This window comes from Schistocerca piceifrons, chromosome 1 (genome assembly GCF_021461385.2).
Source record: "Schistocerca piceifrons isolate TAMUIC-IGC-003096 chromosome 1, iqSchPice1.1, whole genome shotgun sequence".
In the NCBI taxonomy this organism is placed as follows: Eukaryota; Metazoa; Arthropoda; class Insecta; order Orthoptera; family Acrididae; genus Schistocerca; species Schistocerca piceifrons.
The window spans coordinates 21,009,380-21,028,277 of NC_060138.1; the positions used below are offsets into that span (position 1 = coordinate 21,009,380).

General features: G+C 39.9%; 1 protein-coding gene across 2 annotated transcripts in view; it reads right to left on the bottom strand.

Annotated features, from left to right (window-relative positions):
* Positions 1 to 347: 347 nt before the first annotated feature.
* The window catches only part of LOC124784850 (tight junction protein ZO-1), a 484,431-nt gene continuing 465,880 nt past the window's right edge, over positions 348 to 18,898 (bottom strand). For both annotated transcript variants that reach the window (XM_047254134.1, XM_047254133.1), the window contains one exon: positions 348 to 478. In XM_047254134.1, the coding sequence (XP_047110090.1) occupies positions 475 to 478 (4 nt within the window). In that variant the 3' untranslated portion in view covers positions 348 to 474. The remainder of the gene's footprint in view (positions 479 to 18,898) is intronic.

The window sequence follows — 18,898 nt, forward strand, 5'->3', positions numbered from 1 at the left end:
GTGTTGCAACTGACTCCACTGAAGCATAGCTTTTTATGGCTTGACTCAGTACTGGGATTTTTCTTCCTGAAATCTGACTGTTGCATGTAGGTATCCCGTAAGAACAAAACAAAGAATTTCATGTGCATTTTTTCTAACATGGTCATTGTATCATCATAGTCACTATCTAACTCATTTTTGAATTTCCATTCAGTCACTAAACAAACACTTTGTAACTCTGCTATATTCTAGAAATGGTCTACGAGAACAGACACACTGTTGGGTCCTATGTGTTTTGCAGTGTTGTTACTGTCCAGTGCAACACTCTGCCAGTCTTTGGGTTGACACGAATGCTCTCCAGATTCACCTGATTTAAGAGCAAAACTCCACGGGTCTGACGGGTCAGACGATGCCCAGTGGGGAAGGCGAAGTTCGACAGGGACTTGGAACTTCAGACCGTGAGGCCCACACATTACTAGTGGACTTAGTAAAGCTTCACCTGAAACAATAAAAACATTTACAAATGGCAAATTTACTAAATTAAGAACATAGTTTTACTGAAATGATTTGAATTTTTTTGGTCAGAAAAGGGAGAGAGAGACACTGCATTATTTAGTTCACAAAAATAGTGGCACTGTTACTTGTGCTTCGGCCATTCTGCACAGTACTGTACTACTCATCAAATATGTTACAGGAATATTTATAGTTCCACAATACTAGTCATCAAAGTTTGGGGCTTTAGGCTTGCTCTTGGTCCTTGTTGGCACTACTATCTTTTCTAAGGAGGAGCCCTGTCAACACAGCACATTTCTATTCCTATCCCTGCATAATCAGAGTATGATTTCATCACTGATGGGATGTGACACCCAACATACTTTTAGTTTGTAACAGAGCAAGATAAAACCAGCCTCCTTGTCCTTGTAGCCTACCACCCCTGACATCAACATAAAATTTGTCTTCCTTTTGTGGTGTAGTTCTATGAAAGGCATATATATGACATTTGCAGAAATTAGCTATGTTCTTATTCAAGTAGGAATTTGTAAAGTTCTACTGCTCACTGTGTCATCTGCCTGTTACAGATTACTACAATCTAGTTAACCTGACTGTAAGTAATTTTTATAAAGAGAAAACCATAATCCAAGATTCATAAGGAACACATAGGGTTCAGTTTTTTAGTGAGCAAATACCAGTTTGTTTATAAACTGATATACTTCATCTGAAAGCCCTCATTCCCTTCTTCTCCATAAGCATCTATTGTGAAAATCATACTATTTCCAAATAATGTATGGAAAATTCTAGTTGAGAATTACAAAATATTTAGGAATAAAGGAGAGAAATCACTGAAAGGCGGAAGCTCCGTGTTGTCGATAGGTACACAAACAAAAGGTACAGAGCTTTGGTAGCTTTCAGAATAAATTTCCTGTTTCAAGCTTGTAGGAAAAACATGCACACCAACACATGTTCACTCACATGCACATGCCTGTCTCCCTACATTGTGCTCGGTCAACTGCCAGTTCTTTCCTGTCCCACAGTGAGTGTACTGGGGTGAGGTGGGGATGCATGGTGGGGTGGGGTGAAGGATGGAGAGAGGAAGGAGGCAGAGAGGGGGTTGGGGAAAGCATGTAGCAGCTCATGGGAGAGTGGGGAGCCATCTGTGGGCTGGCTAGGGGTACAGAGAGAGGGGGCAGGTGGCAGATGGCTGGGCATACGATTTCACAGTGGGTGGAGGGTGGAGGGTGAGGGGTAGAGAGTTACCTTATGTTTAGGCCAGGGAGGTTATGGGAGTGAAGGATATGCTGTAAGGATAGCTCCCATCGATGCAGTTCAAAAACGTTGGTGGTGGTGGGGAGGATCCAGGTGGCAAAAGTTATGAAACAGCATTTAAAACATCGCCTGTTGGGATCTGCTTCGTGTTGTAACACTGGGTGGTCCACCTTATTTTTGGCAACACACACCTGATCCTCACGTCCATCCCAAGAACTAACCACAAAGAAGTGCAACCTGCCTGGCTTTGATTATCTATCATCATGCCCTGAAATGAGGGACAGCCTATCCAACACATTTCCATCCCCTCTCAAAGTGGTGTTCTGCTGTCTATACAAACTTCAAAACATCCTAGTCCATCTCTATGCCACTCTCACCCCTAACCCCTGCTACAGGGATCACACCCTTGTGGAAGGCCCAGATGTAAGACATGCCCAATCCACCAACCCAGCACCACCTACTCCAGTCCCGTCACAGGCTTATCCTACCCCATCAGAGGCTGAGCCACCTGTGAAAGCAGCCATGTTATATACCAGCTCTGCTGCTACCAATGCACAGTGTTTTACATTGGCGTGACAACCAACCAGCTGTTAACTAGAATGAATGGCCACCACCAAACTGTGTGTGTGTGTGTGTGTGTGTGTGTGTACACACACACACACACACACACACACACACACACACACCATCCCTGTCCCGGTACCCCTGCCCAATTCATGTCAACTAGTTGTGTGCTGCTATCTCACCCCCTAATCTGTGAAATCGTGTGCCCAGCTGTCTGCCACCTGCCTCCTCTACCTACACAGTTAGCTAGCCCACAGATGGCTCCTCAGTCTCCCATGAGCTGCTAGATGCTTCCCCCCAATCCCCTCCCTGTCTCCTGACTCTCTTCATCCCTCACCCCACCCCACCCTGCACCCCTACCTCACCCCAGTACACTCAACTTGGGCCAGGAATGAGCTGGCAGTCAACTAAGCACAATGTAGGGAGACCGGCGTGTGCATGTGTTTGTGTGCAGGTTTTTCCTACGAGTTTGAAAATGGAAATTTATCCCAAAAGCTAGTAAAGCTCTGTACCTTTTTGTTTGTGTACCAATTGAGACACAGTGCTTCTGCCTTTCGGTGAGTTGTCTCCTTTATTCCTGAATAATTCTATTTAAAAAATTATTCCTAATCAAAGTTATGTTTCGGAATATCTGAATATTAAGTAATAGTTATTTTGAAAATCCAGTACCACAGTTTTGTTGCTCAGATTTTTCTCATCCCAAAAATGTCTACTTCCATTAGCAAAATTTGTTTGACCATCAGATCATCTGATTTTGCTCTCTTCTCTGTTATAAATCAAAATATAACAACAAAATTTGGTTATTATTCTTATGTGTGTCAATAAGTAGTTATTAAGAACAGTACTTCCCTCATTTCATGCCTAACAGCTACATTATTGATACCTCTATGTTGTTTGCCTTCATCAGTCAATCCTCAATCAGTTAACAAAAAGTATATGGTGAAGTAGCAACAATGTGTACTTAGTCTGTTGGTATCAAACATTATATTACCATCACGTATTTATGAGACAGTGAGTAAGCGGGATATATATGTGTATCATTCTCATGCATCACTGACCTAATCTGCTACCAATGAAATGTAGGACACTTTATTAATGACAATAGCTTACTGAACTGGTTTAAAAATTGAGACTCCTGACAGTTACAATCTGCTCATCATAGAAGTGAAACTGTGTTTCAGTAAATGTGAAGCAATTGATGCAGTGTAAACAGGGAGTTCACTAGAAATGGTGATGTAGTGTAAAAAGGAAGGTCACTACAGGCAGTGATGCAGTGTAGTGTACATTCTTTAACCAATGTCAATCTAGCTCACTAATAGCAGGAGTGTGATTCAAGGCAATAGATTACGAGACCATCAAACGCAAAACACAAGATCCGATAATTTACAAGATGCCTTCAAATTCAATGTTTCTTCTGTACACATGCATGTTTCACACAGTTCTGACAGATGAAAGTGCCGTAGTGAAGCATCCAAATGACGTCTATGCAAAATGACGTCTATGCAAAGCACTCTTACAAGCACTGTGTTGTAACTGAATCTCCCGTTGCAGGGAAAAAAAAAACTGTGGTGAACACCTGTAAACATTTGTGTGCAGTGTACGGTAATGATGCAGTCGGGTGATGGACAAAGAAAGTTATTGTGTCAGGAAGCACAGAAACTGAGGTACACGGTTGGTCACGTTCCAGACGTCCTGCCACAGCCATTGCCTCTGACATGATGAATCACACAGATGTCATTATTCACGAAGACTGATGCATCACGACTTGAAATTTGGGTCTACAGCTATCGATGAGCATTGGAAGTGCATGTGCAATGACTGAGGCACTCGGATATTCAAAGACACTTGCCCATGATGGCTTCACGAATGCTCACAACATACCACAAGTTTCAATGAAAATGCATTTCACATCGACAAATGGAGCAGTTTGAGGCCTGCAGAGAGGCCTTCCTGTCACTGATTGTTACAGGTATGCATCACTTTGAGCTCAAAACAAAATGGCAGTCACTGGAGTGGCACCACTCAGAATCACTAAAAAAGGAGAAATTCAAAGCAGCTCCCTCTGTTGACAAAGTCACGATGACAGTCTTTCAGCACAGTGGTGGGTTCATTCTCATAGGTGTGTTGCCAAAGAGGTCAACCATTAATTGAGAAGCATACGTGAAGACCTATTATAGTTACTTAGCGTTTCCACTTTGTTATGTGGCAGAGTATACTGTCCAAATTATTCATCTGTTAGGGAAATGGTAAATACACACTAACGTAAGGTTCATGACATCACATATGATTCCAGTGATTTCAAAGTGTTGCTCTACACATGCCCAACTAAGATCGAGTCCTCCAAACTCATTTCAATTGAAACAAAGATAACAGTACCACTATTACCGTACTGCAAAAACTTTTTCCATGTTTATAACCTTTTGGTACATACTATTCTATTTGTCCTGGTTTACGCCAATGTTCACATAAACACAGGAAAGAATACTTATTTTGTGGCAATGACTGCTCCAGTACTTCAACTTTACTTTCAAGACCCTGGTTGTTTAGAAATAAGATGTTACTGTGACTTAACTGTGAGTTATCTGGCTGATTTATCACATTTTTATTTCCTTCTTGGCTTGAAACCATAAAAAATCATCATTGAATGACACAGACGTATTTTGCCTTTGGCTCCTCCTTAGGCTGTGCTGTACTGCTGCTCCAGTTGTTGTTATTTCTGTCACTGCTACTGTTGTTGTTGCTGCTGCTACCGCTTCTGATGATAATGTTGCTGCTGTTTCACTCATTCCTGGCGTTTGCTCTTCCACAACTACTGTGCTGTTCTGTGAGTTGCTTGCATTTGGGATGTTCACTTGCGTTAACAAAATTTCACATTTGTCTTGGAGGTGTGTAGCTTCACTGCCAGCAGATTTACCATTTGAGTCTCCAGGTAACACACACTTCTTGTCCATGAGAGGTATGATTCCTGTATCATCACACTGCACATTTCAGATTTTATTTACTACATCTAAAATTTTTGTTACTATGTTTCTCCCAAGTTTACTTTGATGAAAACCATGTGCTGTGAGGAATCTTTTCCCCAAATTGCTTATGTTCACAATTGTTACATTTACAAACTGCCTGTGAATATTTTGGATCTCTGTACTTGCACTTTCAATTTCTTTGTTTATGCAGGACCCTTACCTCAATTTGTAATGATTATACACTGAAAAAACAATAACGTTTGTTCCTCTCAGCTCATACAATTTTCTTTTTAATGAGATTAAAAAAATTTTTTTCCCCTCCATTCCTTGCAACATTGTTTGATACTGCCAGGCAGATGGAGAAGTCCTTTTTGCTCAATGAGAAAATTTTTTCCTGGCTCATTGGTGTAGCAGCACTGAATTTCGCTCCTGGCTTTATTATGAAATTGAAATTATGACTGCTAGCCTGCCAGAATTAAGTGGCTATACTTCGCCCTTGGCTCTCTGCATACAATTCAATTTTACGTGTACTTGCTGTTGGGAGCTTACTGATCTCTGCTGTGCGTGATATCATGTTTGGCATTATTTATTATGTCTTCTTTGTTAACATAGGTCAATAATGTCTTAGGTGAACAGCTTATCAGTGGCAAATTTTTTGAGAGCACTTTCGCACTTAACTGCAGTTGAAGTATTCCATATTCTACCTCACTCACAAACTTGTTTTGTTTTCCATGTGGTGTACTCGAACTGTTAACAACACTATCACATTCTGTAATAGAAAGAGCTTGAAAGTGATTTTTGTGCACTACATTTATGTTCTCTTCACAGTTTGCTATACCCTGTATTATCTGTTTGTGTCTTTAGAACTTTATTTCCATCTACTTCTCCGACAAAGTCCAACTTCCATGCTGTGATTTTGTTGGGTTCAGTACACTTTTATCTTCTTTAAGTTTCTTGATATCCATTTCCAATAAACTGATAATAAAATTGTAAACTTGACACACATTCTTAGAGCTTTGCTATTTCACCTTTACAGATGTTTGGGCAGTGCATCCTTTACTACATTCATGTTGTAACATGAGATTATTACTGTATTAGTTTTGTCTACACACTGAAATAGTAGTAGTGCTTTGCATGGTAACTTTTAAGAGGAGATTGACCTATATACATTCATAAATACACTCCTGGAAATGGAAAAAAGAACACATTGACACCGGTGTGTCAGACCCACCATACTTGCTCCGGACACTGCGAGAGGGCTGTACAAGCAATGATCACACGCACGGCACAGCGGACACACCAGGAACCGCGGTGTTGGCCGTCGAATGGCGCTAGCTGCGCAGCATTTGTGCACCGCCGCCGTCAGTGTCAGCCAGTTTGCCGTGGCATACTGAGCTCCATCGCAGTCTTTAACACTGGTAGCATGCCACGACAGCGTGGACGTGAACCGTATGTGCAGTTGACGGACTTTGAGCGAGGGCGTATAGTAGGCATGCGGGAGGCCGGGTGGACGTACCGCCGAATTGCTCAACACGTGGGGCGTGAGGTCTCCACAGTACATCGATGTTGTCGCCAGTGGTCGGCGGAAGGTGCACGTGCCCGTCGACCTGGGACCGGACCGCAGCGATGCACGGATGCATGCCAAGACCGTAGGATCCTACGCAGTGCCGTAGGGGACCGCACCGCCACTTCCCAGCAAATTAGGGACGCTGTTGCTCCTGGGGTATCGGCGAGGACCATTCGCAACCGTCTCCATGAAGCTGGGCTACGGTCCCGCACACCGTTAGGCCGTCTTCCGCTCACGCCCCAACATCGTGCAGCCCGCCTCCAGTGGTGTCGCGACAGGCGTGAATGGAGGGACGAATGGAGACGTTTCGTCTTCAGCGATGAGAGTCGCTTCTGCCTTGGTGCCAATGATGGTCGTACGCGTGTTTGGCGCCGTGCAGGTGAGCGCCACAATCAGGACTGCATACGACCGAGGCACACAGGGCCAACACTCGGCATCATGGTGTGGGGAGCGATCTCCTACACTGGCCATACACCACTGGTGATCGTCGAGGGGACACTGAATAGTGCACGGTACATCCAAACCGTCATCGAACCCATCGTTCTACCATTCCTAGACCGGCAAGGGAACTTGCTGTTCCAACAGGACAATGCACGTCCGCATGTATCCCGCGCCACCCAACGTGCTCTAGAAGGTGTAAGTCAACTACCCTGGCCAGCAAGATCTCCGGATCTGTCCCCCATTGAGCATGTTTGGGACTGGATGAAGCATCGTCTCACGCGGTCTGCACGTCCAGCACGAACGCTGGTCCAACTGAGGCGCCAGGTGGAAATGGCATGGCAAGCCGTTCCACAGGACTACATCCAGCATCTCTACGATCGCCTCCATGGGAGAATAGCAGCCTGCATTGCTGCGAAAGGTGGATATACACTGTACTAGTGCCGACATTGTGCATGCTCTGTTGCCTGTGTCTATGTGCCTGTGGTTCTGTCAGTGTGATCATGTGATGTATCTGACCCCAGGAATGTGTCAATAAAGTTTCCCCTTCCTGGGACAATGAATTCACGGTGTTGTTATTTCAATTTCCAGGAGTGTAGTTCAACACACAGTGATAGCATTATGGTCTGTTCTAAATACATATGCCACTAAAAAGTCATAAACATTACTATATTTTATAGAAACTCAGACTGCCAACTAACAGTCTTGCACAATAAATACATTTAGTTCCCTTCTGGGAAGAGCACATGTTGACCTTGTTACCAAGTTTGGGCATAAACATGATAAAAATCTACAATTGGAAATATCGCAATACTAGGCAATACACAAACATATGACAATTTAATTGTTCAAAACAATGAAAACAGAAGTAATTTGGTGACATTAAAGAGAGAAACAGTATGAGGAAGTTATGGACATCAAATTGTGTATATTATAAATGGAATGTTACCCACCAAAAGATTATTCTATAGTCTCCTCTCTTCTCTCTCATTATTCTCAATTCTCTCCTTCAAATGTGCAATACAATTTGCCTTTTTCTGTTCATGTATTTAAATTTTTTCTCCTTTTTGCATACATTACACTTTCTTTCCATTTGTACCACTCTGAAGATTTGTCTTTACTCCCATTTTTATTTCGAGTTTTCTTTCTTGCTTGTTCAGACACACTGAATCACTATTTGTTGTTCAGTAAGTTGCTAATGTATTAAAATGGTATTAGGAAATTGCCCTTTTAGTTGCCCAGACAATGACTGTGTGTCCTAGTGGCAGTCAGCAGGTAAGGGCGTCATAAGCAAAGAGATCAGTAATGGTATGATGAAGGAACTGCTCACAGTCATGCCAAAAAGATTATCCATGCACTCACCATCAGTATTTTGGAAAAACCAAAAATAAGACGGGTGATACGGAAATAATGTGATATTATCATTATTTAGTTACACTATTATAACAAAGGTACTTAAAGAATTCTTTGAAATTAAATGGCAACACAGCAAATGTGAAGTTATTATTATCCATTCATTCATTCACAGGTGCTTCGTAAATCCCATCATGCAGGAAAAACTTCATGGACATGTAATGAGTGAAATTATACATTAAAAGGCAAAAGCGGCAACTACAGATGGGCTACATCTGTAAGGTAAACTGATAATAAATTATAAATTGTGCTATTCTACCCACACTCATAATGATGGGAATCAATTTATATATGTACATTAGTAGAAAAGACACAGGTCCTTCTCTTTTACTACTCTGCTGCCACTTTATCAGATACTTCAGACTAAGCATCTAGTAACACAAACCACTACCTGCTGCCAGTATATGGAGAACCCTAACTCTGTCAATAAAATTTCAGAGGTTGAACAGTGATATTTTTTGAGTATTTCATACGAGCGAGGGACATGTTGTCCACGGTGGACCATTACGGACTAATTGCATTTACTTTAATTTCTTCCCCAGTTTTTCTTCGTATCTGTATAGCACAACAGCACAAATGTCAAATTTTTGGTTCGGTCTGTTTAGTCTGCTGGTTTGGATGCAAACTTGTTCCATTCACTCACAATACTGTTGACAAGAGTAATGCTCACTTTACTCTGTCATAAAACTCATAATCAGTAATGCTCGGTTGTATCTCGGGCACATTTTTCCAGTACTGTCAGTTGTACATTATCAGTTATATGTAACAGTAAGTATCAGTTTACTGGCAAAGAGTTGGTCGACATGTACTTCGTCGTGTTTTGTATCACTGAATGAAAAGAAATAGTGGCACAATAATGCAATGCTGAGCTGTACTTTTACATGTAAGGCCTGACGCATTACTCTCTGTTTTGCATTGTACGTTTTAGTGATTGCATAATACAGGCTTTTTCATGTTGTGTGCCAATTTTCATGGAAGCAAAGATAAACAAGTAACAAAACGAATGAATCATAATTACATTATTTCCCAGGAACAATCAATCGTAGTCCACAGGTTTGTTGTACCAGAATACACTATAGGACAAGGTCCGAAAATGTGTCAGTGTAGTTGTAATACACTCTGTATGCTTGCAGAGGGGAGGTCTGTGAGGTTAATATGGGATTTACCCTCCCAGGCTGAAATATTCTGATAAATTGTAGACAGCCTAAGGTCAAAAAAGTATTCTCTTACTTGATTTTTTAACATCTGAGAATTTTCAGTTTCCTGCCTGATGTCCACTGGAAACTTGTGATAGACTTTTGCACCAGAATATACAACTCAACTTTGTGCATCCCATTGTAAAGTTCAGTCTACGTAGAAATTAGGATTTTCATATTTGATCCTAAATTCACCAAAACGATCATTAGAGAGTGTATGCAATGGCATGTAAGAGTAACAAGCCCATGCACCCTGAAGAAGTTTCTGCAAGATGTATGCTGATCAACTTCTTATTGCATGCTTCTGTAGAATAAACAGTTTTTTTTTTACTTTACCAACGCAGTGGAATAGTATTAAGTAAAAGTATGTGAAATATTTTAAGAATGAAAATATGGTCCAAGCAGGCTGTAATCTATCTATTGTTTGTGCTATTACCTAATTTCAACCGTCAGTCATTTTTGAGAACCTCGAGATCACTGCTACTTGTAGACAGCACTGATTCCAAGGTACTTCAAAATATTAGCTAATAACACAGACAATACATAAATTACAGCCTTCATGGACCATATGTTCATTCTTGAAACATATGTAGGTTGTGGACCCCAACCAAGAACAAAATTCTATGCAAAGTACACCGATGAGCCAGTACATTACAACCACTGGCCACCACAATGTTGTAAGCTGCCCAGTGGCACTGAGGGCACCTGACGTGGTAAGAAAAGCATACGAGTGCAGCAGGGACGAATAGTGAATCATTCTATAAATGATAAGTAGTACAAATATGGAAGTTTGCCGACTTAAATGACTTTGACAAATGCCAGATTGTTGTGCCTCACTGCCAGCATCTCTGAAATGGCGAAGCTGGTCAGCTGTTTGTGTGCTACTGTCACGAGTGTCTACGGAAAGTCGTCGAAGAGTGCTGAAACCGTGAGTAGCTGACAAGGAGCTGGCCATCCGTACCTCATCACAGAACACAGGGATCAAGAGGCTTGCCCACTCTCTAGAGCTGGGTAGGTGATGACCTGTGGTAGATCTGACAATAGATTATAGTGCCGGTGCAGACACAAGTGTTTCGGCTTATACCGTTGGAACGTGGTGCTCTGCAGCAGAGGACTCCTAACCTGCTCCCGTGCTGACCAATCAACACTGTCAGTTATGATTACAGTGGGCACGGGACCATCAATATTGGACCATGTATCGGTGGAATCGTAACACCCAGTTGGATGAATCCCACTTATTGTTAAACCAGGTCTACGGTTGTGTTCGGATATACTGTCATCCAGGCAAAAGGCTGCTCAAAACAAACAGCATGCCACGAATGCGTGCCGGTGGGGGCAGAAATATGTTATGGGAATATTCACCTGGGCTTTCGTGGAACCTGCGGTAGTAATCAAAGACACCAAGCTGTGGAATACGTGAACATTATAAGGACCATCTGTAACTCCTTATGCTTGACGTCTTCCTCAAATGAAGCCCACACCCACCACAGTAGTTTAAGCATAGATGACAACTAGCATCACATATGAAGACCATCCATAAATTACTGTAAATGTGTGGCGTGAGCATAGGCAACTGGTGCCACAAACCTCTGGAGACCTATCGAGTACTTGTTGAATCCGTGGAAAGGAGTCACTGGCGAATTGCTTGCAAGTAGAAGGTTACGATGTTTTGGCTCATCAGTGTATGCTTGCAATCCTATATGCAGATCAACACAGCGAGAGATACTTCTCAGTGTCAGGCAGGTAGAACTGAACTTTTTTGGCTAACTTGTCATTATGCTGGTGTCGCCTATGTTTATTACTCATCTGGATACCCAAGAACATTGTACTGTGAGCCTCATCTCTCCTTTTGGTACCTGGAGGCATTTTTATTTGTTTGGAATTTGAACAACATTACTTTCTGCAAGATTAATGATTAACCTGTTTGATGTGAACCATGTGTCAGTCTGTTCCATTATCATTGAGTCTGGTACAGATGTGTTTGGGCCCTTTATCAGTGTCATTGTGTCAATAGCAAATTTTGCAGTTCTCGAAGAGTTTACATTCTTCTTGTCGAATAATTACAAATGTGACTTGAGGGGATGGTGGTACTGGTGGTAATGTATGCAATGTCTGTCTGAGTTATCCTAATGGGTCTTGTTTGATGGACTACTTTTTGTCCCTGCATTTTTGGTACTGTTAGTTAAGAGTTAGCTGAATTTAGTAGCTTATAATTTGAATCCAGTAACCTATGATTAGATCTGAATATCACTCGTCTAGCTGTTAAAGTCATGAGAGAGTTGAATTCCATTTGCCTGACTGAGTTTATTCATTTTTTAATTACATGTTCAGCCTCATATCCCCCATGAACCAGATACCTTGCCACTGTAAGGTGACTTTGTGCTTCGACCATAGTTGCAATCACAATGGATGGGTATTTGTGGAGTGGCCCGACAAACATGTGAATTCTGAAGAGGGGCAGCAGCCTTTTCAGTACAGCAATGACTGATCTGGGAACATCAGTCAATGTGGCCTTCCTGTGCCGGTACTGTGAATGGCTGAAAGTGAAAGGAAACTATACTCCTTACATTTTAGGAGGACATACAGCTCTGCTATATGGTTAAATGGCATCCTCTTGGGCAAAATATTCTGAAGGTTAAAGGTGTGCCCAGTGGCATCTTTGGGCAGTGACTACTGAGGATGATGTTGCCATCAAGAAAACAAAATTGGGATTCTACAGTTGGAATGTGGAATCGTGAATACTCTAATTGGGCAGGCAGGTCAGAAAATTTAAAAAAGGAAAATGGATAGGTTGAAGTTAAACACAGTGGGCAGTAGTGAAGTTCAGTGGCAGGAGGGACTGAACTTCCAGTCAGGTGAGTGCAGTACAAAATCAAACAGGGTAATGGAGGAGTAGATATAACAATGAATAAGAAAATAAGAATGTAGGTATTATGAAGAGGAAAGTGAATGCATTATTGTAGCCAAGATAAAAATGAAGCCCACACCCGCCTCAGTAGTTTAAGCATAGATGACAACTAGCATCACATATTAAGAGATTGAAAGAATGTTTGATGAGATAAAAGAAATTATTCATATAGTTAAGGGAGACAAAAATTTAACTGTGATGGGTGACTAGAAGTTGATGATAGGGAAAGAAAGATGAAGAAAAATAGCAGGAGAACATGACTGTGAGAAAGGACTGAAAGATTTTGCACAGAGTATAATTTAATCACTGCTAATAATTGGTTTAAGAATCATGAAACAATGTTGTACACATGGAACAGACTTGGAGACACTGGAAGGTTTCAGATCAGTTTTTAATGGTGACACAGACATTTCCAGGGCAGATGTGGATGATTATGACCACAATTTATTGGTTATGAAAATAGATTAAAACTAAAAAAAATGCAAAAGTTAGGAAATTAAGAAGATGGGGCATAGATAAGTTCAAAGAACCAGAGGCTGTTTAGAGTTGCAAAGGGAGCATTAGGCAACACCTGATTGGAATAGGGGAAAGGATTAGAGTAGAAGACAAACTAACACTTCTGAGAGATGAAATAGTGAAGATAGCATTGGATCAAATCTAAAGACATGGCCTAATAGAAAGCTTCAGATATCACAGGGGATATTGAATTTAATTGATGGAAAGGAGTACATCTAAAAATGCAACAAATGAAGCAGGCAAAATGGAATACATACATCTAAAAATAGAGACGGACAGAAAGTGCAAAATACCTATGGCTATAATGCAAGCCTACAGGAGCATGTATGGTAAGGGGAGAGGTAGAAACCACTTACAGGAAAATTAAAGAAGCCTATGGAGAGAAGGGAAACAGCTATATAAATATCAAGAACTCAGATGGAAATCCAGTACTAAGCAAAGATGGGGAAGCTGAAATGACTAAGGAATATATAGAGAGGCTATACAATGGGAATGAATTTTAAGGCAATATTACACTAACGAAAGAGGAAGTAGATGAAGATGAAATGGAAGATATGATATTGCAATAAGAATTTGACAGCACTGAAAGACGTAGTCGAAACAAGGCCCCTCGAGTAGATGACATTTCCATAGAACTATTGATATCCTTGAGAGAGCCAATCACAATGAAACTATTCCACCTGGTGTGCAACGTGTGTGAGACAGGTGAAATATTCTCAGACTTCAAAAGGAATATAGTTATTCCAGTTCCAAAGAAAACAGTTGTTGGTGAGTGTCAATAGTATCAAATCATTGGTTTTATAAGTCAAGATTGCTCACTACTGACACAAATTATTTACAAATTAATGGAAAAAAAAATAGAACCTCAGGGAAGATCAGTTTGGTCTCCACAGAAATGTAGGTATATGAGAGGCAATACTGACCCTACAGAAAAGCAAACCTATGTTTATAACATTTGTGGATTTAGAGAAAACTTATGATAATGTTGTCTGGACTATCTTCATTCAAATTTTGAAGGTCATAGGAATAAACTACAAGACCAAAAGGTTATTCACAACATAAATGAGACAGCAGTTATAAGAGTTGATGGGCATGAAAGGGAACCAATGACTGAGATGGTGTAACAAAGCACACTGAAACTTAAACCACTTCCTATTAGTTTAATCTTGGCAAATGACTGATTTTTTTTCCATTTGTATTTCAAATGGATCTGATTACACATCTGTGGGTACACTAGATTTACTCAAAATTACATAAATCCTATACATACAATATTCTCATTCAGGTTTATTATTGAAGATTTTGCCTGTAATGTGTTGGTTCCATTAGTGTAATGAGTTTTGTGATAGATAATATTAATTAAGTTATTAACAATAGAAAACTTTACTACTAAACAAGAGAGAAAATTTAGACAGAGCTAATCAGCAGAATCTGAAGCAGTGATGCCACACACTGGAAAGCACTATTCAACTCCTGGAATATGTTTTTATCTGCTGGAATCTAATTCACATAAAAGATGTATTTAATTAAAGTTTGGGGAAAGCCACACTTACTACTGTCTTCTGTGCCATAATACCGGTTCAACACACAAGTTTATCCACATACTTTTGCATACTTATTTTTTATGGACTGGATGACATTATAGATTAAGCAGTTAAGCCACTAATTAAAATCTTCACAAAATTGATATAAAGTATTATAAATTTAATTAAATATGGCTTCTGTATTTATAGTTATGGAATAGTCAATGTGGATGACTTATCTGGTATGATCTTTTGTATTTTTATAAACCTTTCTTCCTGAATTTAGGATGAATTTAATTTTAGACTTAACAAGATAGTGATCTGTATTTATTTTGGTTCCTTTCTGTACCTTAATATTCTGAATTGTCTTAAATTCTCTTCTAGAAATGGCTATGTGGTCAATTTGGAACTCTCCAAGGAGTTGATATGGTACTTTCCAAGACTTCATCTTCTTGGGATGTTTCTTGAAGTGTGTAGTCATAATTTTGAGGCTGAAGATTTCACAGAGTTCCACAAGTCTTATTCCATTGTTGTTTGTCCTCTTATGCACTGGGTATTCTCCAATGATGTTTTTGTATTTCTTCTCCTTGCCGAGCTGTGCATTAAAGCCGCTGAGCAGAATGATGACATTTTCCTTTGGAATCTTCTGAATCGTGTCTTCTAGTTCTTCCCAGAAAGTCTGTACTTCGTTCGGATTATTGGAGCATGAGCATTCACTAGTGCATACATTTTGTTTTTACATTTGATTGTGAATTTAGAGAGCCTGTTGGACATAGAGCTGAAGTTTGTTACAGACTCTGTTATATTTCTTCTAACAATAAAGGCTGTACCCAGTAGAGGGCATTTTCCAAAGATAAACCCTGCTGGTTTTCCTTTATAAAGTCTGTAATTGCCCATTTCAAAAGAATTTTCATCAGTATAGTGAGTTTCTTGTAGTGCTGAAATTTGGATATTATGGTTTCCTGTTTTGATCAGTGAGTTAATGTTCAGTGTTCCTTCTTGAATTTGAGTTTTTTAGGTTCTTTCAATAAAACAAGAGCAGAAAGTGCAGGCTCCCCAGAATCCGAAATGCCTGCTTGTGACCTGAGATCAAGAGATTTTACTCCCTGGGGTAATCTGTTTTCTTATCCACTCATAATCCATAAAATTTGTAACGTTGGAGTGGTGGAGCTTTCCGAAGATTGCTTGAGATACAGCTGGAGTGCTAGTACAGAGGGTTTGTGTTTGGTCCACGAGAGCTGTTTTGTTTTGCTCAAGTCCGCTGGCAAGCCAGTGAGGATCCCCCCCCCTCCCCCCATCCGCCACATGGGGACGCGCCATGTCAGAGTAGCACCTCTCTGCCTGTTACGACAGCATAACATTTTCCCATATAATATGTGAGTTGACAAAAATTCACTGTCATTAACTATTATGATTGTAGACCTGTCATTTATTGGTGGTAAAGATGACACTTGTTACTGTAACCCTAACACTTCCTAACTGAATGATAAGCTCAATTATCATAATTACTTTCTACAAGTTTAGTTTATTGATGTAATTAGTATACCATCATGTAGCTCTTACATGACATTATACATTTTTTTGTTTGATATTTTTGCAAATTAATGTTTGTTTCATCTTTGATTTTCCTTATTCTACACTCACAGCATGTTGTTTGTTCACAGCACCACACTGAAATTTATCTTGTCAACTAGTGTTCCCTCTGATTTCACCAATGATTGTATGTTTTTCCTCTGTGGTTTTAGACTCTTACGACAACTGTGGGCACATTGGCCTGTGGTGTTGGTCACTTGTTAACAATCAGGAGTGCATGTGTAATTTATCTAAGCTTTTGAAAATAATCACATTTTGACAATATAATGTATGTATAGATAAAAAAAAATGTACTCACCAAGAAGTGGCAGGAGAAAACACACACTCACACTCACACACACACACACACACACACACACGCACACACGCACGCACGCACACAAAGGTTTAACTTATTCAAGCTGTCAGAGCCAGTGGCTCGTGTGTGTGTGTGTGTGTGTGTGTGTGTGTGTGTGTGTGTGTGTGTTCTCCTACCGCCTCTTGTTGAGTGATTTTTTTTTACATTATAAGCTTTTGAAGAGTTTGTCAAAATCTGGGTATGTCACATTTTACATTTTGCCATTGCTACATTTGGTTTATGAAAGTGTATTCTGTGAAAAATACGCATTTTTAAACCAACAGATGTCAGAGTTGTACCTCTTAAAACCAACAACATACACAGTACTTACAAAATTCTATTTTTTTGTTATGGCCTATGTATATTGCACATGGTTTCATCTGTTCATTTAATTCTTCCATTTGATTATGATTGAAATAACTGAAACTGGTCATATAAATAAAATTTGCACAGCTGACTGGCAAATAAAAATGCTTTCCTAAAAAATTCCTCAAGTGTGGACTTGTACGCCAGGTGAAACATGGACAACAAGCAGTTCAGACAAGAAGAGAACAGAAGATTTCGAACTGTGCTGGGACAAATGAATTCTGAAGATAATATGAGCAGATTATGTAACTAATGAGGAGGTACTGAAAAATAGTTTGTGGCACAACAGGACTAAATGAAAGAATCAGTTAAGAGAACACATTCTGAGACATCAAAGAATCAACAATTTATTTTTGGGACAAGTGTGTAAGGTAAAAATTGTAGTGAGAGACAAAGGAATGAATACAGTAAGTAAGTCCAAATGAATGTAGGTTGCCATAATTACTCAGAGATGAAGAGGCTTTAACAGGATAGAGTAGCAAGCAGAATTGCATCAATCTAGTTTTTGGACTGAAGATGACAACAATGACAACATTCAGCATCAGGTCACGAGTGATGAGGCTGAAATAGACACTTTTTTTCCCCAAAATACTCACTGTGTTTCCCTTAGGCAGTATGCCCAGGGTAATTTGTGTAGGATTCTCATTTTATGCCTATGGTTGCTCCAGGCTGCTCTTGCCTATTTCTTGTAATTAGATGTGCACAGTACATACTTCTTGGCTTTTTGATTAGATGGAGAAAAAAGTTGCAATGTTGCTCATAGCACACTTTCAAGTCTTGATTTAGAGGTAGTCCTCTGCATTAAATAAAGCTCTCTCTTCAAAGTACAATATTATGAGAATGAGAGTTTCTGTCACCAAATAGCAGACATGCTGAGTTGCAGATAGGCACAACAAAAAGACTCTCACAATTAAAGCTTTCGGGCATTAAAGCCTTCGTCAACAATAGACATACATACGTACAGACTCATGCAAACACGACACACACACGACTGCGGTCTCAGGCAACTGAAACCACACTAAATTGTGAGAGTCTTTTTGTTATGCCTATCTGTGACTCGGCATCTCTGCTACATGGTGAGTAGAAACGTTCCTCCTCGTAATACTGTTACATTAAATCCTGGATTTTCCATTGTTTGATTTCTTCCAAGTACAAGATACTTTGATCCCAGGTATTAACCATTCTTTCTGTAAGATTCAAGTCTTCTTGCCCCTGACCCACTGTAAAGGGAAAGGGTATTCATTTTGTTGTAAAAATATTTTTATTAAAAATTAAATTTCTCATCTACCATGTGTTGTCAATAATTTTTTCCCATTTTTTTAAATTTTATTTACACGTCAAGTTCCACAGGACCAAATTGAGGAGCAAATCTCCATCATGGAACGTGTCAGCACATGAAATTACAACATAAAAGTAGTAACAGATAAAAATAAAATGTTTATGAACCCAAAAAAGTCAATCCATAAGTTTAAGTAAACGCAATCAACAATACAACATGATATAGTTTAATTTTTCAAGGAACTCCTCAACAGAACAGAAGGAGCCGCCAGCCATGACGAAACTCTTCAGTTTCAATATGAAAGTGGGAAGTCCGATCCAAATGCAGGTTTGATTTCTGCCAAGTATTACCTGAATGAAAGCTCAGTTATTCTTGGGAATAAGCAAATACCGTTAACAAGAAATGACAGTATATATATATATGCCAATGTCAAAATACCAAGACTACTGAACAGGGGTTAGCAAGAGTTTAATGAACTTATACCATTTGTTG